At 48.7% G+C, this 21,677-nt stretch overlaps 1 protein-coding gene across 3 annotated transcripts; it reads left to right on the plus strand.

Annotated features, from left to right (window-relative positions):
- Nucleotides 1-2,999: 2,999 nt before the first annotated feature.
- LOC119939393 (carboxypeptidase inhibitor SmCI-like) lies at nt 3,000-13,604 on the plus strand. Of its 3 annotated transcripts, XM_038759395.1 has the most exons (7): nt 3,000-3,101; nt 3,775-3,954; nt 4,299-4,352; nt 6,499-6,678; nt 7,830-8,009; nt 12,200-12,379; nt 13,396-13,604. In XM_038759395.1, exons 1-7 carry the CDS (start codon nt 3,017-3,019, stop codon nt 13,401-13,403), a joined length of 867 nt encoding a protein of 288 aa, XP_038615323.1. In that variant the 5' UTR covers nt 3,000-3,016; the 3' UTR covers nt 13,404-13,604. The 3 variants fall into 3 exon arrangements, with proteins under 3 accessions (XP_038615323.1, XP_038615324.1, XP_038615325.1); XM_038759396.1 differs by lacking the exon at nt 7,830-8,009; XM_038759397.1 differs by lacking the exon at nt 6,499-6,678.
- Nucleotides 13,605-21,677: the final 8,073 nt, after the last annotated feature.

Consider the following 21,677-nt stretch of genomic DNA (forward strand, 5'->3'; position numbering starts at 1 on the left):
CAGTCATGCAATCGTATTTATTGAGCGCTTACTGTGTTGGGAGCTGTCTGAGTGACACTTCCCTCAGCACCCCCACCCATTCCCGGGTCTCTGATTCTGGAAACTGAGGACCGTAGTCTGGGGGTCCCGTTCCAGGAGAGAGTGGGGTGGGGAGAATGTGGACAATGCATTTGAAAAGCCTTTTGACAATAAATGATTAGTACCATATCCTGCAACCCAGGCCTCAATGTCCTCTCCTCACAGGGACTCTCTCCTTCCTCTCCCCCTACTCAATCAATCAATCATATTTATTGAGTGCTTACTGTGTGCAGAGCACTGTACTAAGCGCTTGGGAAGTACAAGTTGGCAACATATAGAGACAGTCCCTACCCTACAGTGGGCTCCTTACCTCCTTCCCCTCCCCACATCACCTGCATATATGTATATATATTTGTACATATTTTTACTCTATTTATTTATTTATTTTACTTGTACATACTTATTCTTTTTATTTTATTTGGTTTATATGTTTTGTTTTGTTGTCTGTCTCCCCCTTCTGGACTGCGAGCCCGCTGTTAGGTAGGGACTGTCTCTATATGTTGCCTACTTGTACTTCCCAAGCACTTAGTACAGTGCTCTGCACATAGTAAGCGCTCAATAAATACGATTGAATGAATGAATGAATTAATGGAATGTTCATGATGGTAATGTCCCCTGATCCCCTTGGAAGATGGAAGATGGCCGTCTGGATGGGGTTTTCCCATCACACTGACCACACCCCTCATCCATCCCTCCCTTCCCCACATCCTTCCTTATGGTGGTTTGTCTTCCCCAATTGGGTCCAGTCCCTCTCTGCCCCCCTAAACACACTCCCCCTCTCCATATCCCCAAAACCTGCTGGACATAGAGTTGTCGTTGTGTTCGTAAGCTACTGAGAGCTCACCTCCTCTAGGAGGCCTTCCCAGACTAAGCCCCTTCCTTCCTCTCCCCCTCATCCCCCTCTCCATTCCCTCCATCTTACCTCCTTCCCTTCCCCACAGCACCTGTATATATGTTTGCACATATTTATTACTCTATTTATTTATCTTACTTGTACATATCTATTCTATTTATTTTATTTTGTTAGTATGTTTGGTTTTGTTCTCTGTCTCCCCCTTCTAGACTGTGAGCCCGATGTTGGGTAGGGACTGTCTCTATGTGTTGCCGACTTGTACTTCCCAAGTGCTTAGTACAGTGCTCTGCACACAGTAAGCGCTCAATAAAAACGATTGATTGATTGATTGATTGGTTCCACGGCCATGTATACCCATGTGTGTGTGGCCATAAAACTCATTGTGGGACTCACCGTCCCTCCCACATCGGTGCACACACAACATTGTTCTTTACTGTTTGTCATCCACAGCACCCGTTGCCTTTCTTGCTTAGCCTCTGTCCCGTGACCCTCTTGGAGCTTCTGTTCCCTGGAAGCCACTCCTTTCAGCTGGGATGCAGTGTAGTCTCCTCTGTCCCCCTATTTCCAGTCACCCCCTTCTAGCTCACAACAATCAAACAACCTGCAGGCACACCTGCAGAGAGGTGGGAAAGTGGTCATAACTTCACCAGCTGGAATTTGTGCTCCTTGGGTTCTCACAAACCTTAACGCTGTCAAGACTTTGATTTGGAGGAAAGGGCTCTATTTCACCTGAGAAGAACCAGGATCTGCTGAGGAAACTGCAGACTCTGTCCAGAGCGGAGAAAGGGTAAATCCCAGAAAAAGAATATTTGAAAAATCATTCCCAGGGGTCAAGCCTTGCCCCTATCCCAAATTCCAATCTGTGTTGAATCGCTTCATCACAGAGAAATTGCACTACGCTACACCACTACACTACACCTGTATATATGTATATATGTTTGTACATATTTATTACTCTTTTATTTGTACATATTTATTCTATTTATTTTATTTTGTTAATATGTTTTGTTCTCTGTTTCCCCTCTCTAGACTGTGAGCCCACTGTTGGGTAGGGACCATCTCTATATGTTGCCAACTTGTACTTCCCAAGCACTTAGCACAGTGTTCTGCACACAGTAAGCGCTCAATAAATACGATTGAATGAATGAATGAATGAATACACCGTGCTGCTTCTCAGGATAGAGGACATGGCTTAGTGGATAGAGCATGGGGCTGGGAGTCAGAAGGTCATGGGTTCTAATCCTGACTCCACCACTTAATAATAATAATAGTGGTATTTGTTAAGTGCTTACTATGTGTGAAGCACTGTTCTAAGCACTGGGGGGGATACAAGGTGATCAGGTTGTCCCACTTGGGGCTCACAGTCACTTGTCTGCTGTGTGGCCTTGGGCAAGTCATTTCATTTTTTTGTGCCTTAGTTACCTCATTTGTAAAATGGGGATGAAGAACTTGAGCTCCATGCGGGACAGGGACTGTGTCCAACCCAATTCGCTTGTAAGCACCCCAGCGCTTAGCACAATGCCTGGTACATTCATTCATTCAGTCAATCATATTTATTGAGTGCTTATTATGTGCAGAGCACTGTACTGAGCGCTTGGGAAGTACAAGTTGGCGACACATAGGGACAGTCCCTACCCAACAACGGGCTCACAGTCTAGAAATAATAAGTGCTTAACAAGTACCATAATTATTATTCCTCCCTCTAGACTGTAAGCCTGTAGTGGGAAGGGAATGTGTCTGCTTATTGTTGTATTGGACTCTCCCAAGAGCTTAGTACAGTGCTCTGCACATCATAAGCACTCAACAAATATGGCTGAATGAACGATTGAATGAAAGGAGAAGGAGTGAGTGGGAGTTTCTGTATTTTCTGGGCTCCCCCTTACTTGAGGAATCTTGGGGTGCAGTGTCCGGCTAGGCCCTGAAAGGGTGAAAGGGTGGCACTGGGAAAGCCATGTTTTTGGTTGGGAATTTGGACCCAGGAGTCCGTCAGTTCATGTCCCTCCCCCTCCGAGTCCCTCCCGGGGCCGAGAGTTTAAAACGCGGCCCTGCTCGGCCAGGACTCTCAGATGCCATGGGAGCAGCAGCATGAAGTCTGATGGTCTCTTCCTTTTGGGAGTCTTCCTGGCCCTCGGGTCCGAGCTGACCTGGGGTCCCGGCAGAGTCCAAGGGGGTGATTCTGGGGATTGGGGGGGCCGGGCGTGTGGGGAAGACACTGCTGCTTCTGGGAGCGCTATCTTTCTCTGTCCTTGCTTGTGCTGTGTGAACTGAAATGTCTGTTTTTATTGGGCCCAGTCTGCACCCTATCTCGAGGCTCAGGGCGTGTTGGGAGGTCTGAGGAGCAGGGAGAAGTGGGGGAGACTCAGACCTGCCCAGTTCCATCCAATTCTAAGAGCTCAGGGAGAGAGGTTCCCTAACTAAGCCCCTCTTTCCTCTTCTCCCACTCCCTTCTGCGTCACCCTGATATGCTCCCTGTATTCATCCCCCCTTCCAGCCCCACAGCACTTATGAACATATCTGTCATTTATTTATTTCTATTAACATCTGTCTCCCCCTCTAAGCTTCCCCTCATTGTGGGCGGGGAATGTGTCTATCGTTATGACCTCTGACTCCAAAGCCCCTGTTCTTTCCACTGAGCCACATTGTGTCTCTTAGACTATAGACTATAGACAAGGCACAGACAATGGATGTGCTTAAAAAGAAGCATTGTCTTCTCCCAAGCACTTAGCACAGTGCTCTGCACACAGCAAGTGCTCAATAAATATGGTTGAATGAATGAATGAATGGTCAAATCCAAGATCACCCAGGTGGCTGACACAACCTCTCTTTTCTCCCTCTCCTTGTAGATTCGGAAATTTCCAGCTCAATCTGCAAACTCCCTTACTCAGTGGGACCATGCAAGACATTTATTACCATGTATTATTTCAATGCCAAAGCTAACCGATGTAAACTGTTCATCTACGGAGGCTGTGAGGGGAATGAGAACAGATTTTACACCTTGGATGAATGCCAGGAAATCTGTGCTGGTAAGAACAGAGGGCAGAGTCCGTGAGCCCCGCAGCCCTTTGGGGAAAGGGGCCCGATCTCCTCACAACCTTGTCGGGCTTTAGCTACGTGGTTCCTGTTCTAGAACCCATGAAGATACATGTGTTCCTGGTCAGTGAATCGGGGATGGGTGAGAGAGTTTGCAGCGGTGGGTGTCAATCTAATCTTGTCTTATGCTTTCGAGTCCTATCGGCCCATACCGACTCCGTGGACACATCTCTCCCGGAACCCCCCTCTTCCGTCTGCAATCGTTCTGGTAGTGTATCCATGAAGTTTTCTTGGTAAAAATACAGAAGTGGTTTACCATCGCCTTCTTCCCACGCAGAAAACCCGAGTCTTCATCCTGAACTCTCTTCTACGCAGCTGCTGTCCCTCGCAGGTGAGATTTGACTCGTAGCAGATTGCTTTCACTCCCTAGTCACTGCCCAAGCTAGGAATGGAATGGGTCTGCCTCTGCATGGCTCTTTCTCCCGTAGCCGAGATTGGTAGAGGACTGGAAACTCTCCAGCATCCTGAGAGGGGAAGCACTCAATAAATACCATTAATAGATTCACGCAGAGGAGTCAAGGTGGGATAGGATAAGTGCTTGGTTCACTGCAGTAGCAGTTTGGATGAGGAGAAAAGGGTGGGTTTTAGTGATGTGGTGAAGGTAGAACTGACAGGATTTGGTGAGTGACTGAATATACCGGTTGAATGAGAGAGATCAATTGAGGTTAATGCCAATGTTATGGGCTGTGTCTGTGTGTATTAGCCCTTGTGATGAGTACACCACATCTACTGGCCGAGGGGGTCTGAGGAGCTGGGGGTGGGGTGGGACTGTGTGTGGGGGAGACTCTCAGACCTGTCCAGTACCATCAATTTAAGGGCCCTGGGGCAGAGGTCAAATCACAAGCGAATAACACATTTTCTCTCTTTTCCCTCTCCTCTGTAGAGCCTGAAACTCCCAACTCAATCTGTTAACTCCCTTACTCACCCAGACCATGCAAGGGCCTTTTTAGTAAATGTATTACTTCAATGCCCAAACTAAGCAGTGTGAACAGTTCATCTACAGAGGCTGTGGGGGAAATGAGAACAGATTTTCACCTCCTCCAGGAGGCCTTCCCAGATTGAGCCCCCTTTTTCTTCTCCTTCTCCCCATCCCCCCCCCGCCCTACTTCCTTCCCCTCCCCACGGCACTTGTATATATTTGTACAGAGTCCATGAATGCTGCAGCCCTGGGGAGCTTTAACTTAAACCCCTGTCGGGCTTTAACTTCAAGGCTCCTGTTGAACCTAGAACACTTGAACCAGTGTGTGTCCCTGGCCTGGGATCGGGGTTGGGTGAGAATGTTCCCAGTGGTGGGGTGTCAGCACTGAGACCAATTGCTTGACTGGTCCTGGACCCCCAAGGATTGAGGGCACAAAGGCTCGTGGGATGGGGGTTATGCGTGACCACAGTGGAGGCGAATGTAGACAAATGAAACCATACAGGCCCTCGGGGTGGTGGGCAAGGGCTTGGCAGTGAGATAAACAAAATTGTGGTACAGTGAGGGGGTCAGCATTAAGGGAGCCAAGTCTGCTGACTGGGTTTGAGTAGAAAATCAGAGAGGGGATGTAGGAGGGGGCAAGGGGATTGAATACTTTAAAGCTGATGGTGAGGACTTTCTGTTTAATATGGTGGTGGATGGGCAACCACTGGCGATTCTTGAGGAATGGGGAAACATGAACTGAACAGTTATTGAGAAAAATGATCTGGGAAGCAGAGTGAAGCCTAGACTGGAGTGGGGAGAGACAGGAGGCGGGGAGGTCAGCCAGGAGGCAGGCTAAGTGCTTAGTACATTGCTCTGCTCACAGTAAGTACTCAACAAATACCATTGATTAATTGACAGGAGTCAAGGCTGGATATAATAAATGCTTAGCCCAGCAATGTAGCAGTTTAAATGATTAAGAAAAGGTGGGTTTTAGCAATGTTGTGGAGGTAGAACCGACAGGATTCAGTGGGATGTTGAATATAAGAGAAGCAGCGTGGCTCAGTGGAAAGAGCACGGGCTTTGGAGTCAGAGGTCATGGGTTCAAATCCCGGCTCTGCCAATTGTCAGCTGTGTAACTTTGGGAAAGTCACTTCACTTCTCTGTGCCTCAGTTACCGCCTCTGTAAAATGGGGGTGAAGGCTGTGAGCCCCACATGGGACAACCTGATCCCTTGTAACCTCCCCAGCGCTTAGAACAGTGCTTTGCACTTAGTAAGTGCATAATAAATGCCATCATCATTATTATTATTATAAGGGGTTGAATGAGAGCAATGAGCTGAGGATAACGCCTAGGTTACGGGCTCTATGAATGGTACTGTCTATGTGTGTTAGACCATGGTCACTGACTGCACCGTATCTACAGGCTGAGGGGATCTGAGAAGATGTGGGGGTGGAGGCGAGGGGAGACACTCGGACCAGCCCCATTCCATCCAATTCTAAAGGCCCTAAGGCAGAGGTCAAATCCCAGGTGACCCAGGAGGGTAGCAGAGCCTCTCTCTTCTCTCTCTCTTCTGTAGATTCTGAAACTTCCAGCTCCATCTGCCAACTCCCTTACTCGGTGGGACTATGCAAGGCCCGTATTCTCCGGTATTACTTTGACGCCGAAACTAAGCAATGCGAAGAATTCATTTATGGAGGCTGTGGGGGAAATGAGAATCAATTTCACACCTTGGAAGAATGCAGAAATGCCTGTGACAGTAAGACCAGAGATTAGAGCCCATGAATGCTGCAGCCCTGGGGAAGGGACTTACGCTGAGCCCAGGGTTCTGATCTCCTCACTGCCCTGTCAGCCTCTAACGTCAAGGCTCCTGTTGAACCTAGAACAAGAAAACATGTGTGTGTGCCTGGACAGTGAATTGGGCATGGGTGAGAGTGGGGACACATGAAAGCGTACAGGCCCTTGAGGTGGTGGGAAAAGGGTGGGCGGTGAGATAAACAAAATGGAGGTACAGTGAGTAGGTTGGCTTTAGAGGAGCCAAGTATGCTTCCTGGGTTTGAGTAGAAAACCAGAGAGGTAAGGTAGGAGGGGACAAGGTGCTTTAAAGCTGATGGTGAGGACTTTCTGTTTAATATGGTGGCGGATGGGTAACCACTGGAGGTCCTTGAGGAGTGGGGAATCGTGGACTTACCAGTGCTTTAGACAAATGATCCGGCCAGCAGAGTGAAGTATGGACTGGCGTGGAGAGAGACAGGAGGCAGGGAGATCAGCCAGGAGGCTGATCTAGACTGTGAGACTGAGACTAGATTAGACTAGACTAGACTAGACTAGACTAGACTGAGACTGATTCTAGACTGTGAGCCCACTGTTGGGTAGGGACTGTCTCTATATGTTGCCAACTTGTACTTACCAAGCGCTCTGCACACAGTAAGCACTCAATAAATACGATTGATTGATTGAGGCGGGCTGAGTGCTTAGAACAGTGCTCTGCTCACAGTAAGCACTCAATAAATTCCATTGATTAATTGACAGGAGTCAAGGCAGGATGTAATAAGTGTTTGGTCCAGCAGAGTAGCAGTTTGGTTGGATGAGAAAGGGAGAGTTTTAGCAATGTTGTGGAGGTAGAACTGACAGGATTCAGTGAGAGGTTGAATAGACGGGTTGAATAGAGCAGTGAGTTGAGGATAATGCCTAGGTTACGGGCTCTGTGAGCGGGACTGTCTGTGTGTGTTAGACCATGATCACTGACTGCTCTGCTGTTACGGGTTGAGGGAGTCTTGGGGAGGGGCTGGGGAAGACTGAGGCTGGGGAGCACAGTTTCATCCCATTCTAAAGGCCCTGAGGCAGAGATCAAATCACAAATGACCAGGGAGAGGAACAGAGCTTCTCTCTTCTCCCTCTTTTCTGTAGATTCTGAAACTTCTGGTTCAATCTGCCAACTCCCTTACTCGGTGGGACTATGCAAGGCCCGTATTCCCCTGTATTACTTTGACACCAACACTCAGCAATGTAAATCGTTCTACTACGGAGGCTGTGGGGGAAACGGGAACCGATTTTCCACCTTGGAAGAATGCAGAAATACCTGTGGAGGTAAGACCAGAGATTAGAGTCCATGAATGCTGCAGCCCTGGGGAAGGGACTTGCTCAGAGCCCAGGGTTCTGATTTCCTCACCGCCCGGTCTAGCTCCAGCCACATGGCTCCTTCATAGACTAGAACATGTGAACATATATGTGTCCCTGCTAGGGGTGTGGGGGGTGTGTGTGAGAGCGTCCTCGCTGACATTAATCACTTGGCCAGTCCTTGTCACCAAGGATTTAAGGAACAATGGCTCAAGGGAGAGGAGATAGGTAGGACTATAGTGGAGGCAACTGTGGGGATACATGGGACTGTACAAACCCTCGGGGTGGTGCTGGTGGGAAGGATTCCACATGACTACATAACAATAATAATAATTTTGTTGTTTGTTAAGGCACTAACTATGTCCCAAGCACTGTCCTAAGTGCTTGGGTAGATACAAGATAATCAGGTTGGATACAGTCCCTGTGCCACGTAGGACTCACAGTCTTAATTGCTGTTTTACAGATGAGGTAACTGAGGCACAGAGAAGTGAAGTGACTTGCTCAAGGTCACACACAACAGACAGGTAGTGGAACCGGGATAAGGGGAAATAATAATAATAATAATAATAATAATAATGGCATTTGTTGAGCGCTTACTATCTGCAAAGCACTGTTCTAAGCACTGGGGAGGATACAAGGTGATCAGCTTGTCCCACTTGGAGCTCACAGTCTTAATCCCCATTTTACAGATGAGGTAACTGAGGCCCAGAGAATTTAAGTGACTTGCCCAAAGTCACACAGCTGACAATTGGTGGGGCCGGGATTTGAACCCATGACCTCTGACTCCAAAACCTGTGCTCTTTCCACTGAGCACGCTGCTTCTGTAATGAGGGCTTAGGAAAGGCTAATCATATTTATTAAGCGCTCACTGAGTGCAAAACAGTGTACCAAGAGCTGGGAGAGTACACTATAACAATGAACAGACACATTCCCTGCCCACAGTGAGCTTACAGTCTGGAACAGATGTAATTTTAGGAGAGCTTTTTAAGGGTGGAGAGAATCCTGTGCTCTCTCCATCAGGCCATGCTGGCTCCAATCTGGGAATCCTAGGAGAAGGATGCAATATTAATAATAATAATAATAATAACTAAGCACTTATTATGTGTCAGGCACTGTAGTAAGCACTGGGGTGGATACAAGTAAATCGGGTTGGACACAGTCCCTGTCCCACATGGGGTTTATAGTCTCAATCCCCATTTTTCAGATGAGATAACTGAGGTGCAGAGGAGTAAAGTGACAATAATAATAATAATGGAATTTATTAAGTGCTTACTATGTGCAAAAGCACTGTTCTAAGCACTGGGGAGGTTGCAAGGTGATCAGGTTGTCCCACGGGGGGGCTCACAGTTCTAATCCTCATTTTACAGATGAGGGAACTGAGGCACAGAGAAGTGAAGTCACTTGCCCAAAGTCACACAGCTGCCAATTGGCGGAGCCGGGATTTGAACCCATGACCTCTGACTCCAAAGCCCGGGCTCTTTCCACTGAGCCACGCTGAGTGGCAGAGCCAAGATTAGAGCCCATGACCTTCTCAATCCCAGGTCTGGCCTCTGTCCACGACACCTCATTGCTTTTCCTGGAGAGAGATTTGCTCAGAGGCAGTTGAGGCTGAGGCATTTTGGAGAGAATCCAGATGGTCCTACCCCTCCGTCTGATTTCCTGGGTCTACAGCGTCCTTGCTCTTGGGTTGAGAAGCTCAGGGTGTTCTCACGTTTGTTTGTCCACCCCGTGGCTTGTCAAGTCCCACATCTCCAAAGACAGGAATGTCTGGGGTTCTGATGTTTGCTTGTTCTTCGGCCCTAAAATCCAGTACGTCTTCGGTCAGAAGGTTCTGTTCCTTTGACGGCTGTTCCACTGACTGATGACCTAAAAATAGGATTTATGGGATGGGACCTGGGCACCCTGGGGAGGAACGCTCCCTGGTGCTCCCCTCCCCAGAAAGACCCTACCCTGTCTTTAGAGGCAACTGGGAAACTTAGTCAAAAGTGGGTAATGGAGACTGGATTAGTGCCATAGGGCTTGGTAGTCTGCTCCGTGCCCGAGCACGGGCTAGCCCAGGGCACCGTGAGAGGGAGGAACAGAGTCTCCAGGCCCTGGGCACCGGGAACTGTAGGACTGGGGTCTCCAGGCTCTGGATCCCGGGAGTGGGAGGACCGGAGTATCCGGGCCCAGGGCTGAGCCGCTGGGCTCCCTGTGATGAGTTTGGACATTCCCGTTTTTGCTTTTTATGGTATTTATTTTACTTGTACGTATTTATTCTATTTATTTTATTTTGTTAATGTGTGTTGTTTTGTTCTCTGTCTCCCCCTTCTAGACTGTGAGCCCACTGTTGGGTAGGGACCGTCTCTATATGTTGCCAACTTGTACTTCCCAAGCGCTTAGTACAGTGCTCTGGACACAGTAAGTGCTCAAAAATACGATTGAATGAATGAATGAATATTTGTTAAGCGCTTAGTGTGTGCCAGACACTGTACTAAGCGCCAGGGTGGGCACAGGCTAATCAGATTGGACACAGTCCCTGGCCCACGTGGGGTTTACAGTCTTAATCCTCATTTTACAGATGAGGGAACTGAGGCCCAGAGAAGGGAAGTGCCTCACCCAAGGTGATTCAGCAGACAAGTGCAGAGCCAGGATTAGAACCCAGGCCCGGGCTCCATCAACTAGGCCACACTGCTTCTCTGGGACTCATGGTCTATCTGAGTCAGGGCCCCAGCGGGCCCCTTCCCCACTGGAGGGGGACTAGGCCATGGCTAGGCAGGGTAGAAGGGGCTGGAGCGCCCCACACCATTCGAGGGCTGCCCTGCAGGGAGGTGCCTTGAGGAATTTATTCCCGGGCAGAAGGGAGAGGAGCCAAGCAGACCTGTGGAGAAAGGGACCAGCCTCCTCCTGTGGCAAGCTGAACCATCACAGTCCCTCCAGAGAGGGGTCCAGGAGACTAGTCCAGTCACCACCTTAGGGCCTCAGACATCTCACCCACAGTGGCCAAGCCCTGAGGGAGTGAGAAGGGAGCCTGTCCTCCTCCCAGAAGCCCTCCCCAGAAACCACTGGAGATCCTGGAGGAGTGGGGAGAGGTGAACAGAATGATTTTTAGAAGAATAGTCTTGGCATCAGAGCGAAGGAAGGACTAGAGTAGGTAGAGGCAGGAGGCAGGGAGGTCAGCAAGGAGGCTGATGCAGTAATAATAATAATAATAATGATGCCATTTGTTTAGCGCTTACTATGTGTGAAGCACTGTTCTAAGCCCTGGGGAGGATACAAGGTGATCAGGTTGTCCCACGTGGGGCTCACAGTTTTAATCCCTATTTTACAGATGAGGTAACTGCGGCACAGAGAGGTTAAGTGACTTGCCCAAAGTCACACAGCTGACAAGTGGTGGAGCCGGGATTAGAACCCATGACCTCTGGCTCCCAAGCCCGGGCTCTTTCCACCGAGCCACCGTGCTTCTCTAGTCAAGGGCAAGTAATCAGTAGTCAAGGGCAAGTAATCAGTAGTCAAGGGCAAGATATGATTGAATGCTTAGATCTTTAGACCCCCTCTAGACCGTAAGCTCATGGTGGGCAGGGAACATGTCTACCAACTCTGTTATGTTGTCCTCTTCAAAGCACTTAGAACAGTGTTCTGCACAGTGCGTGCTCAATATATGGGATTGATTGATAGATCACTTAATAGCAGTTGGATGGAGAGGAAAATGCAGATTTTAGTGTTGTTGTGAGGGTAGAACAAACGGGATTTCATTGACATCGAATGTCTGGTTGGAATGAGAGAGATGAGTCACATAAAATCTGTTAATGGTATTTATTAAGTGCTTACGCTGTGTAGAGCACTATACTAAGCTTTGAGGACAATACAACGGAGTCGGAGGACACATTCCCCGCCAAGGTTAATGCCAAGGTTATGGTTATGGGCTGTGTCAACCGGAATGTCTGTGCATGTTAGACCTTGGAAACTCACTGTACCTTATCTACAAGCTGAGAGGATCTGAGGAAATGGTGGGGAGGAGGGGAGGTTGTGAGGGCAGGGGGTTGGGGAAGACTCAGACCAGCCCAGTTGCATCCAATTCTAAGGCCCCCGGGCCAGATCAAATCACAAATCACAAATCATCAAATCACAGATGACCTGGGAGAATAACACAGCCTCTCTCTTCTCCCTCTCCTCTGCAGGTTCTCAAATTTCCAAGTCCATCTGCCAACTCCCTTACTCGGTGGGGCTATGTAAAGCCCGTCTTCAGCGGTATTACTTCAGTGTCCAAACTCAGCAATGTAGACAGTTCTACTACGGAGGCTGTGGAGGGAACGAGAACAGATTTTCCACCCTGGCTAAATGCAGAGATACCTGTCTCGGTAAGGACCAGAGAATAAAGTCTGTGAATGCCGCAGCCCTGGGGAAGGGACCTGCCCAGAGCCCAGGGCTCTGATCTCCCCGCAGCCCTGTCTGGCTCCAGCCACGTGACTCCTCTGTAGACTAGAACATACAAATGCACACGTGTCCCTGGCAAGTGAATCGGGGACGGGTGAGAGTGTTTGCAGCACTGAGATGGTCACTTGACCCGTCCTGGATTCCAAGGATTCAGGGAACAAAGGCTCATGGGAGAGGGGATATGAATGACTGCAGTGGAGGCAACAGTGGGGAAACATTCATTCATTCATTCATTCATTCATTCATTCAATTGTATGTATTGAACGCTTACTGTGTGCAGAGCACTGTACTTAGCACTTGGGAGAGTGCAGTGTAAGAAGAAACAGATACATTCCCTGCCCACAATGAGCTTACAGTCTAGAGAGGCTGGGACAGACATAAGCACAGATGAATAAAAGACAGATACGGACATAAGTGCCATGGGGCTGGGATGGGGAAGAACAAAGGGAAGAACAGGGCAACGCAGAAGGGAATGGGAGAAGAGGAAAAGGTACAGGCCCTCAGGATGGTCTTAGTGGGAAAGACTCCGTGCGACTGCAGAATAAAGCCTAGGCCTGACGACCAGTAGTCTCCAGGACCCAGAATCCAGTGTTTCCCATCTGCCCCGAAGTTGGTTCGCTAGCAATTCCATCAGCCCCCGGATTTTGTTGCCTGAGCATTGGCAGCGAGGCTTAGTGGGTAGAGCCCAGGCCTGGTTGTCAGAAGGACCTGGGTTCTAATCTCCGTTCTGCCACATGTCAGCTGTGTGACCTAGGGCAAGTCACATCACTCCTCTGGGCCTCAGTTACCTCATCTGTAAAATGGGGTTACGAGCGTGAGCCCCATGAGGGACGGGGACTGTGTCCGACCTGACTAACTTGTATCTACCCCAGTGCTTAAAAGAGTGTTTAGTATTTAGTAAGCGCTCAACAAATGACATCCATTTCTCCTCTATTTCCAGAGAAATAGAAAGTCCAGCATCCAGTGGTATCCCACTCTCCTGAATCTCCTCCATGGGACCAGATGTTTGGCCATACCTGGAGTTCTGCCACTGAAAGCTGAGGTGCTGCTATTTCAGCACCCAGATCCAGGAGAAGGGGATGCCAAGAATAGTGTGGACAATGCTTTGGGAAGCTTTTCCTCTCACAATAAAGGCCGCATGCAATCCAGGCCTCGGTGTCCCCAGCTGTAACTTGAATGGCAATAAACCTCCTGCCCTCCCCCGCCGCCCAACCTCTATCACACGGGGCTGTTGGGAGGGTCAAGGTGGAGATGTCCCATGATACTCTTAGAGGATGCCACTCTGCCGCTACTCAATCCAACGTTTGGCTCTGACTGAAAGTGTCTCTTGCTGCGCCATAGTGCTGGTCTCCCCTCCCAGTCCTCTGGGGCAGAATTCATTCCCAAGGACAGCCCCAGCCCCACTGGCCCAGGGAATGTGGTTGGGGTCTTCCAGAGGGCTACTGGAGAGGATCACGCCAACCCTGGAACTCAAAAATCCTACTATGCCAAGACACACATGCCAGCCTGAGCCAGGACTCCCATCCCGCCCCCTCTATTTAATTTGTCTCCAAGGTGGCATCACTGGCAGAGAAGTTTACCCACAGGTTTGTTTGAGGCCGAAAGGGCCATTGTGGAACCCAGGTGTGCATACACAACGTTGTACTTTCCTGTTTGCCGTCCACAGCACCTGTTGCTAGTCTCGCTTGGCCTCCGTCCTATGATCCTCTTGGAGCTTCTGCTCTAAAAGAACTACTCCTTCCAGCTGGGATTCAGTACTCTGAGCTCCACTTTCCTGCACCCTTAAACATTTTCTCGGTTCCCCCCGCCATTTCCAGTAGCCCCCTTCCAGCTCACCTAATAATAGTAATAATAATAATAATAATGGCATTTGTAAAGTGGCAACTATGGGCCAAGCCCTGTACTAAGCTCTGAGGTAGACACAAGACCATCAGGTCCCACATAGAGCTCACAGTCTAAACAGGAGGGCGAACAGGTATTGAATCCCCCATTTTGCTGATGAGGGAACTGGGGCTCAGAGAAGGAAGTGACTTGCCTGAGGTCACACAGCAGACAAGGCACAGAACCAGAATTAGAACCCAGGTCTTCTGATTCCCAGGCCTGGGCTTTTTCCATTAGGCCACACTGCTTCTTGATGAAGCAACCCACAGGGAAACAAGCAAGTATAGCCATACCGATGGGGTTTGGACCCTTTAGATTCTACAGCCCTTAATGTTGTCCAGATCTTGGCTTCGAGGCAAGGACTTTGTTTTGGAAGAGGAGAATGATCACATTCAGAGGAAACTGTTGACCTCTCTCAAGTGGGGAGAAGGGAAATCACCCCCCAAAAAACAGAATATTTGAGAACACTTTTGAAAGGACCAAGTCTTGTGCATAGCCCAAATCCCAGTATGTGTTGAACTGAGAAGCAGTGGCTTAGTGGAAAGAGACCGGGCTTGGGAGTCAGAGGTTGTGGGTTCTAATCCTGCTCCACCACTGGTCAACTCTGTGACTTTGGGGCCAGTCACTTCACTTCTCTGTGCCTCAGTTCCCTCATCTGTGAAACAGGGATTAAAAGTGTGAGCCCCATGTGGGACAACCTGATTACCTTGTATCTACCCTAGCACTTAGAACAGTGCTTGGCACATAGTAAGCTCTTAACAAATACCATCATTATTATTAGTAGTAGTAGTAGTAGTATCTATTAATGGCTGGGGAGCATTTGGGCATTTATTGGACATTTCTTGCACAAAAATGGAAATTTGATTTTGTTCAGCAGAGGCAGATTCACCTACCAACCTAAGCCCATCTGGGAAGCAAATCTAGGAAAATGAAATAATTTTTTTTTAAATGAAAGTTTATCAGATTTTCTTACATTCCACCTGAATTTGATTTATGCATCTGGGGGAAGGAGCTGGATTAAACTGGAAAAATCGTAACCATTATCTTACTTCTCTACTGTAATAAAAATGTAAAATTATGGTACTTGTTAAGTACTATGTGCCAAGCACTGTTCTAAGCACTAGGGTAGATACAAGTTAGTCAGGTTGGACACACTACTGAAAGTGATCCAAACTGCTGGAGCTTTTCCAAGATAATCAGGTTGGATTCAGTCCTTATCCCACATGGGGCTCACAGTCCAAGTAGGGAGGAGTAAAATTTAATCCCCATTTCACAGATGAGGTAAGTGAGGCACAGAGAAGTCGAGGGACTCACCCAAGGTCACACAGCAGACTCATAATAATGATAATAATAATTGTGGTATTTGTTAAGCCCTTACTATATGCCAAGCACTGTACTAAGCCCTGGGGTGGATACAAGCAAATCAGGTTGGACACAGTCCCTGTCCCATGGGTGGCTTGCAGTTTCAATCCCCATTTTGCAGATGAGGTAACTGAGGTACAGAGAAGTGAAGTGACTTGCCCAAGGTCACACAGCAGACACGTGGCAGAGCATGGGGTACAGGTCCTCTGACTCCCTGTCCCACTAGGAAGTATTTTTTCTTGGTCTTCCCTCACCAATGATGCCCCATCTTGGCAGTGTGGTATTTGAGGACCGATTCCAATTCCATCCTTCCTCCCACGCCAATACATTGAAAACTTCATCATGACCCTTCTCATTCACAATCAATCAATCGCCAATCAATCAAGGGTATGTATCGAGCGCTTACTGTGTGCAGAGCACTGTACTAAATGTCTGGAAGAGTACGATACAACAGAGTTGGTTGGCTCTGGCAGTTGGTAGTCAACGAGCTTACAGCCTAAAGCGGGGGGATGGACGTTATTTATAATATATAATTTATAGATTTGTACATAAATACTGTGGGGCTGAAGATGAGGCAAATATAGATGCAAATACATCCGTACAGAGGCCTGACACCTTCTAGGTCTTCATACAGGAGCCGAAGCAGCAGGGGATGTATAATAATAATAATGACGGTATTTTTGAGCGCTTACTACGTGCCAAGCACTGTTCTAAGCTCTGGGGGAGATACAAGGTCATCAAGTTGCCCCACGTGGGGCTCACAGTCCTAATCCCCATTTTACAGATGAGGCAACTGAGGCACAGAGAAGTTAAGTGACTTGCCCAAAGTCACATATCTGACAAGTGGTGGAGCCAGGATTAGAAGCCACAAACTCTGACTCCCAAGGCTGTGATCTTTCCACTGAGCCACGCTGCTTTGTTAAGTGCTTACTATGGGTCAAACACTGTTCTAAGCACTGGAGTAGATACAAGTTAATCAAGTCGGACACAGGCTCTGTCCCACATGGGGCTTGATGTCTCAGTGTCCTACAGATAGAATGGGTTCCATGTAGGGGTTAATGGATTCTGGAAGGGATCCTGGTGGAAACTTGGGCTCCTTTTAGTTCTCTGAGGGGAAGAGCTTCACCTCAGCTGAACTGCTCCGGTGATCGGGAACAGCTGGGGCAGGAAGAGTCACACACCGGAGACCTTCAGGAGGGGCGAGAGTTTGGTATCCACTTTTGCCCCGCTTTGGGATCCTGACACAGGATCTGAGGAGATTCAAGAGTCTCCCCTGCCATCAACCCTCGCCCCACTGCCTTCCCCGTCTCCTCAGGAGGTGGCCGTCTTTTCCTTCTCTGAAGCCCTACCTCCCCTCGCAGAGACTTGGACATCGGAGGAGATGGAGACACAGGTAGGTTCGTGTGCGCTACTGGACAGGGATCTGTCCAGTAACTCCTCCCGCCCACCCCCAACTGAGAGATGTTTCTGGAAGGTGCTTAAGGCCGCAGTGGGGCATGTGGACCGAAGCGGTGAGAGGTTGGAGACGGAGAGACCTGTGACAAGGCTGGTACGGTAGTCTATCGTCATCATCATCATCATCAATCGTATTTATTGAGCGCTTACTGTGTGCAGAGCACTGTACTAAGCGCTTGGGAAGTACAAATTGGCAACATATAGAGACAGTCCCTACCCAACAGTGGGCTCACAGTCTAAAAGGGGGAGACAAAACCAAACGTACTACAACTAGTCTATGTGATGAGCAGGTTTAGAACAGTGCTTGGCACATAGTAAGTGCTTAACGAGTACCTTATGGCTGTTTGGGAGGAGATGAAGGGGGACTATCAAGGCCCTGCTTGTTGGGCTTGAGCATGTCTTCTGGGAGAACAAGCTTCCTGTTCCTTTCTCTCCCGGGGTCTGGGCAGGCTGGGTGTGATGTCTGACCCCCAGTTTGAGGTTGGTAACCGCCGTCCCCTTCCCCCCGAACCTGGCTCTGCTCAGGGCCTCTCCCTGCGGCCTCTCCCAGCCACCGGCAGGCCAAAGTCTCCCAGGGGATGGGAAGCACTGGGAGGAGGCTGGAGAGGGCTGCGTGAGAAGATAGGCCCGTTCCACCGGGAATGCCCAGGCCCATCGCAGGGAATATAGTCGCCCAGTCCCTGGAGACTCCGGTCCTCCTCTTTTAAGTGCCCTGGGCCAGCCTCTGGTCGAGCACGGTCTTCCACTTCCATCTCTGGGGTCGCTGCCCCGGGCCTTATGGTTGGGATCTGGCCCGGAACCAGCCGGCACTAGGAAAGCCGAAGCGGTATTTGGTTGTGAAATTGGGCCCGGGAGTCCGTCCGTGTTCCTGCCGCTGGCCGGACTCCACGGTGGCAGCAACGTGAAGTCTGACGGCTTCTTCCTCTTGGCAGCCTTCCTGGCCTTCGGGTTGGAGCCGACCTGGGGGCCCCAGCCTGGTCCAAGGGCTGCCGAATTGTACTTTCCAAGCGCTTAGTACAGTGCTCTGCACACAGAGAGCGCTCAATAAACACGACTGAATGAATGAACGAAAGGGGGTGAATCCGGAGAGTAAAGGACAGGCTGGGCACTCCTGTTTATTTGGGTTTATTTAGGTACTTGTTAAGCACTTACTATGTGCCAAGCACGGCCCCAGGCGCTGGGTTTGGTACAAGATAATCTGGTTATGCAAAGTCCCTGCCCCACATAGGGTTCACATTTTATAGACGAGGAGAAGATAGAGGACAGAACATCGGCCTGGAAATCAGAAGGACCTGGGTTCTAATCCTGACTCCGCCACTTGTCTGCTGTGTGTGACCTTGGGCAAGTCAGTTCACTTGTCTGTGCCTCATTTACCTCATCTGTAAAATGGGGATTAAGAGTGTGAGCCCATATGGAACATGGACTGTATCCTGATTAGCTTTTAACCACCCCAGCGCTTAGTATGGGGCCTGGCACAGAGTAAGCGCTTAACATCCAAAAAAAATGAGGAAACTGAGGCCCAGTGAAGCGACTTGCCCAAGGCCACACAAGAGATAAGTGGGTAAAGCTGGGATTAGAACCCAGGTCCCCTGACTCCCAAGACCATGCTCTTAACAAATACCATCATTATTATAATTATTATTTCCACTAGACTGTAAGCTCATTGTGGGCGGGGAATGTGTCTGTTTATTGATCATTCATTCAATCGTATTCACTGAGTGCTCACTGTGTGCATAGCATTGTACTAAGCGCTTGGGAAGTCCAAGTTGGCAACATATAGAGACGGTCCCTACCCAACAACGGGCTCTCAGTCTAGAAGGGGGAGACAGTCAACAAAACATGTAGACAGGAGTCAAAATCGTCAGAACAAATAGAATTAGATCTATATGCACATCATTAACAAAATAAATAGAATAGTAAATATGTACAAGTAAAATAAATGGAGTAATAAATCTGTACAAATATATATAAGTGCTGTGGGGAAGGGAGGGAGGTAGGGTGGAGGGGATGGGGAGGAGGAGAGGAAAAAAGGGGCTCAGTGTGGGAAGGCCTCCTGGAGGAGGTGAGCTCTCAGTAGGGCTTTGAAGGGAGGAAAAGAGCTAGCTTGGCGGATGTGTGGAGGGAGGGCTTCTGTGCACATTAGTAATTATTTTGTATTAATGTCTGTCTCCCCCTCTAGACTGTATGCTCATTGTGGGCAGGGAATGTGTCTACTGAGCGCTAAGTGCAGTGCTCTGCTCACAGTAAATTCTCAATAAATACGATTTGATTTGTTGTACTTTCCCAAGCGCTTAGTACAGTGCTGTGCACACAGTAAGCGCTCAATAAATATGATTGACTGACAGCTTCCACTAGGCCAAGCTGTTTCTCTAAGGGGCTTTCAGTTTCCAGGGCAGAGATGCAGGCCTGTACTCTGAAACAGTTGTCCTCTCTCTCTCTCAGAACAGTTGCCATAGGCCGATGACATAATCCCCGTTCTCCCTCCCTCCCGCAGGTCACCGTGACTTGGTAATTTCCAGTTACATCTTCACACTCCCTCTGTTCCCCGAGTCCTGCAAATTATTATTTTTTTTTTATTGATGGCATTTATTAAGCGCTTACTACGTGCCAAGCACTGTTCTAAGCGCTGGGGAGGTTACAAGGTGATCAGGTTGTCCCATGGGGGGCTCACAATCTTAATCCCCATTTTACAGATGAGGTAACTGAGGCACAGAGAAGTTAAGTGACTTGCCCAAAGTCACACAGCTGACAATTGGTGGAGCCGGAATTCGAACCCATGACCTCTGACTCCAAAGCCCGGGCTCTTTCCACTGAGCCACGCTGCAAATCTGACAGATACTTGCACTACTTCGACACCAAAACTAAGCTGTGCCAAAAAATTCGCGACGCAGTCTGCGAGGGGAACGGGAACAAATTTAACACCTTAGAAGCGTGCGTGGCAACCCGTGGAGGTAAGGACCCAGAGACCAGGTTCATGAAGTTACTTCACTTCTCTGGGCCTCAGTTCCCTCATCTGTAAAATGGGAATTGAGACTGTGAGCCCCACGTGGGACAGGGACCGTGTCCAACCCTATTTGCTTGTATCCACCCAGATGCTTAGAGCAGTGCCTGGCACCTGGTAAGCACTTAACAAATGCCACAATTATCATTATTATTACTTTGTTTAGCCCTTTTTCATTTTGCCAAAGTATTTGCATGCCGATTATCTCGGTTTTTTTGTCCTCCCAGCATTCCTATAAATGCTTTTCCTGTGAGGTAGGAAAAGGAAGGTGGGGTTATCCCCATTCTTCAGATGAAGTCTCATTCACTCATTATTTCATTCATTAGTATTCACCGAACACCCTTCGTGTGAATGCGTCTGTTTATTATTGTGTTGTCCTCTCCCAAGCGCTTAGTACAGTGCTCTGCATACAGTAAGCGCTCAATAAATACAATTGAATGGATAAAAACGGCTCTGGGCTAGAAGCAGTGTGCATAGAGCAACCCCTGGGAGTTGGAGGACCTGGGTTCTAATCCAGCTCTGCCCCTTGTCGGCTGTGTGACCTTGGGCAAATCACTACACTTTTCTGTGCCGCAGTTACCTCATCTGTAGAATGGGGATTAAGACAATGAGCCCCGTGTGGGACAGGGACTGTGTCCAACCCGACTGGCTTGTATCTACCCCAGCCCTTAGTACAGTGTCTGGTGCTTAGTAAGTGCTTACCAAATACAGTGCTTGGCACATAGTAAGTGCTTAATAAATGCTATTATTATTATTATTACTATTATTATTATTATTAAATACCATAAAAAAGAAATCAGAGAGATAATTTGAGGCCACAGGAGGGCGCCCACACTTCAGCCAAGATTAAAGAGCACCCCCCATCCCCCCCAAAACCAGGCATTCATTCATTCATTCATTCAATCGTATTTATTGAGCGCTTACTGTGTGCAGAGCACTGGACTAAGCGCTTGGGAAGTACAAGTTGGCAACATGTAGAGACGGTCCCTACCCAACAACGGGCTCATTCCCGAAATTTTATCCAGGGAGGACCACAGTAAAGGGGTTGATTAGTTATAAAATCCAATCAATCAATCATCTATTCAAAACACAGCAATCTGAGAAATGACTTGGCCTAGTGAAAAGAGCTGGGGCCTGAGAGTGAGAAACTTGGGTTCTAATCCCAGCTCTGCCTCTTCCCTGCTGTTTGACCTTGGCCTAGATACTCCTCTGTGCCTCAGTTACCTCATCTTTAAAATGGGGTTCATTCATTCATTCCACTGTCTGTCTCCCCCTTCTAGACCGTGAGCCCGCTGTTGGGTCGGGACCGTCTCTATGTGTTGCCAACTTGGACTTCCCAAGCGCTTAGTCCAGTGCTCTGCACACAGTAAGCGCTCAATAAATACGATTGAATGAATATGAATGAATGTTCTGCCTCCTCCTTAGACCGTGAGCCCCAGATGGGAGAGGGACCGTATCCAATCCGTTGCTCTTGTATCTATGCCAGCTCATAGTATAATGCTCGGAACGGAGTCGGTGCTTAA

This window comes from Tachyglossus aculeatus, chromosome 17, assembly GCF_015852505.1.
Source record: "Tachyglossus aculeatus isolate mTacAcu1 chromosome 17, mTacAcu1.pri, whole genome shotgun sequence".
NCBI lineage: Eukaryota > Metazoa > Chordata > Mammalia > Monotremata > Tachyglossidae > Tachyglossus > Tachyglossus aculeatus.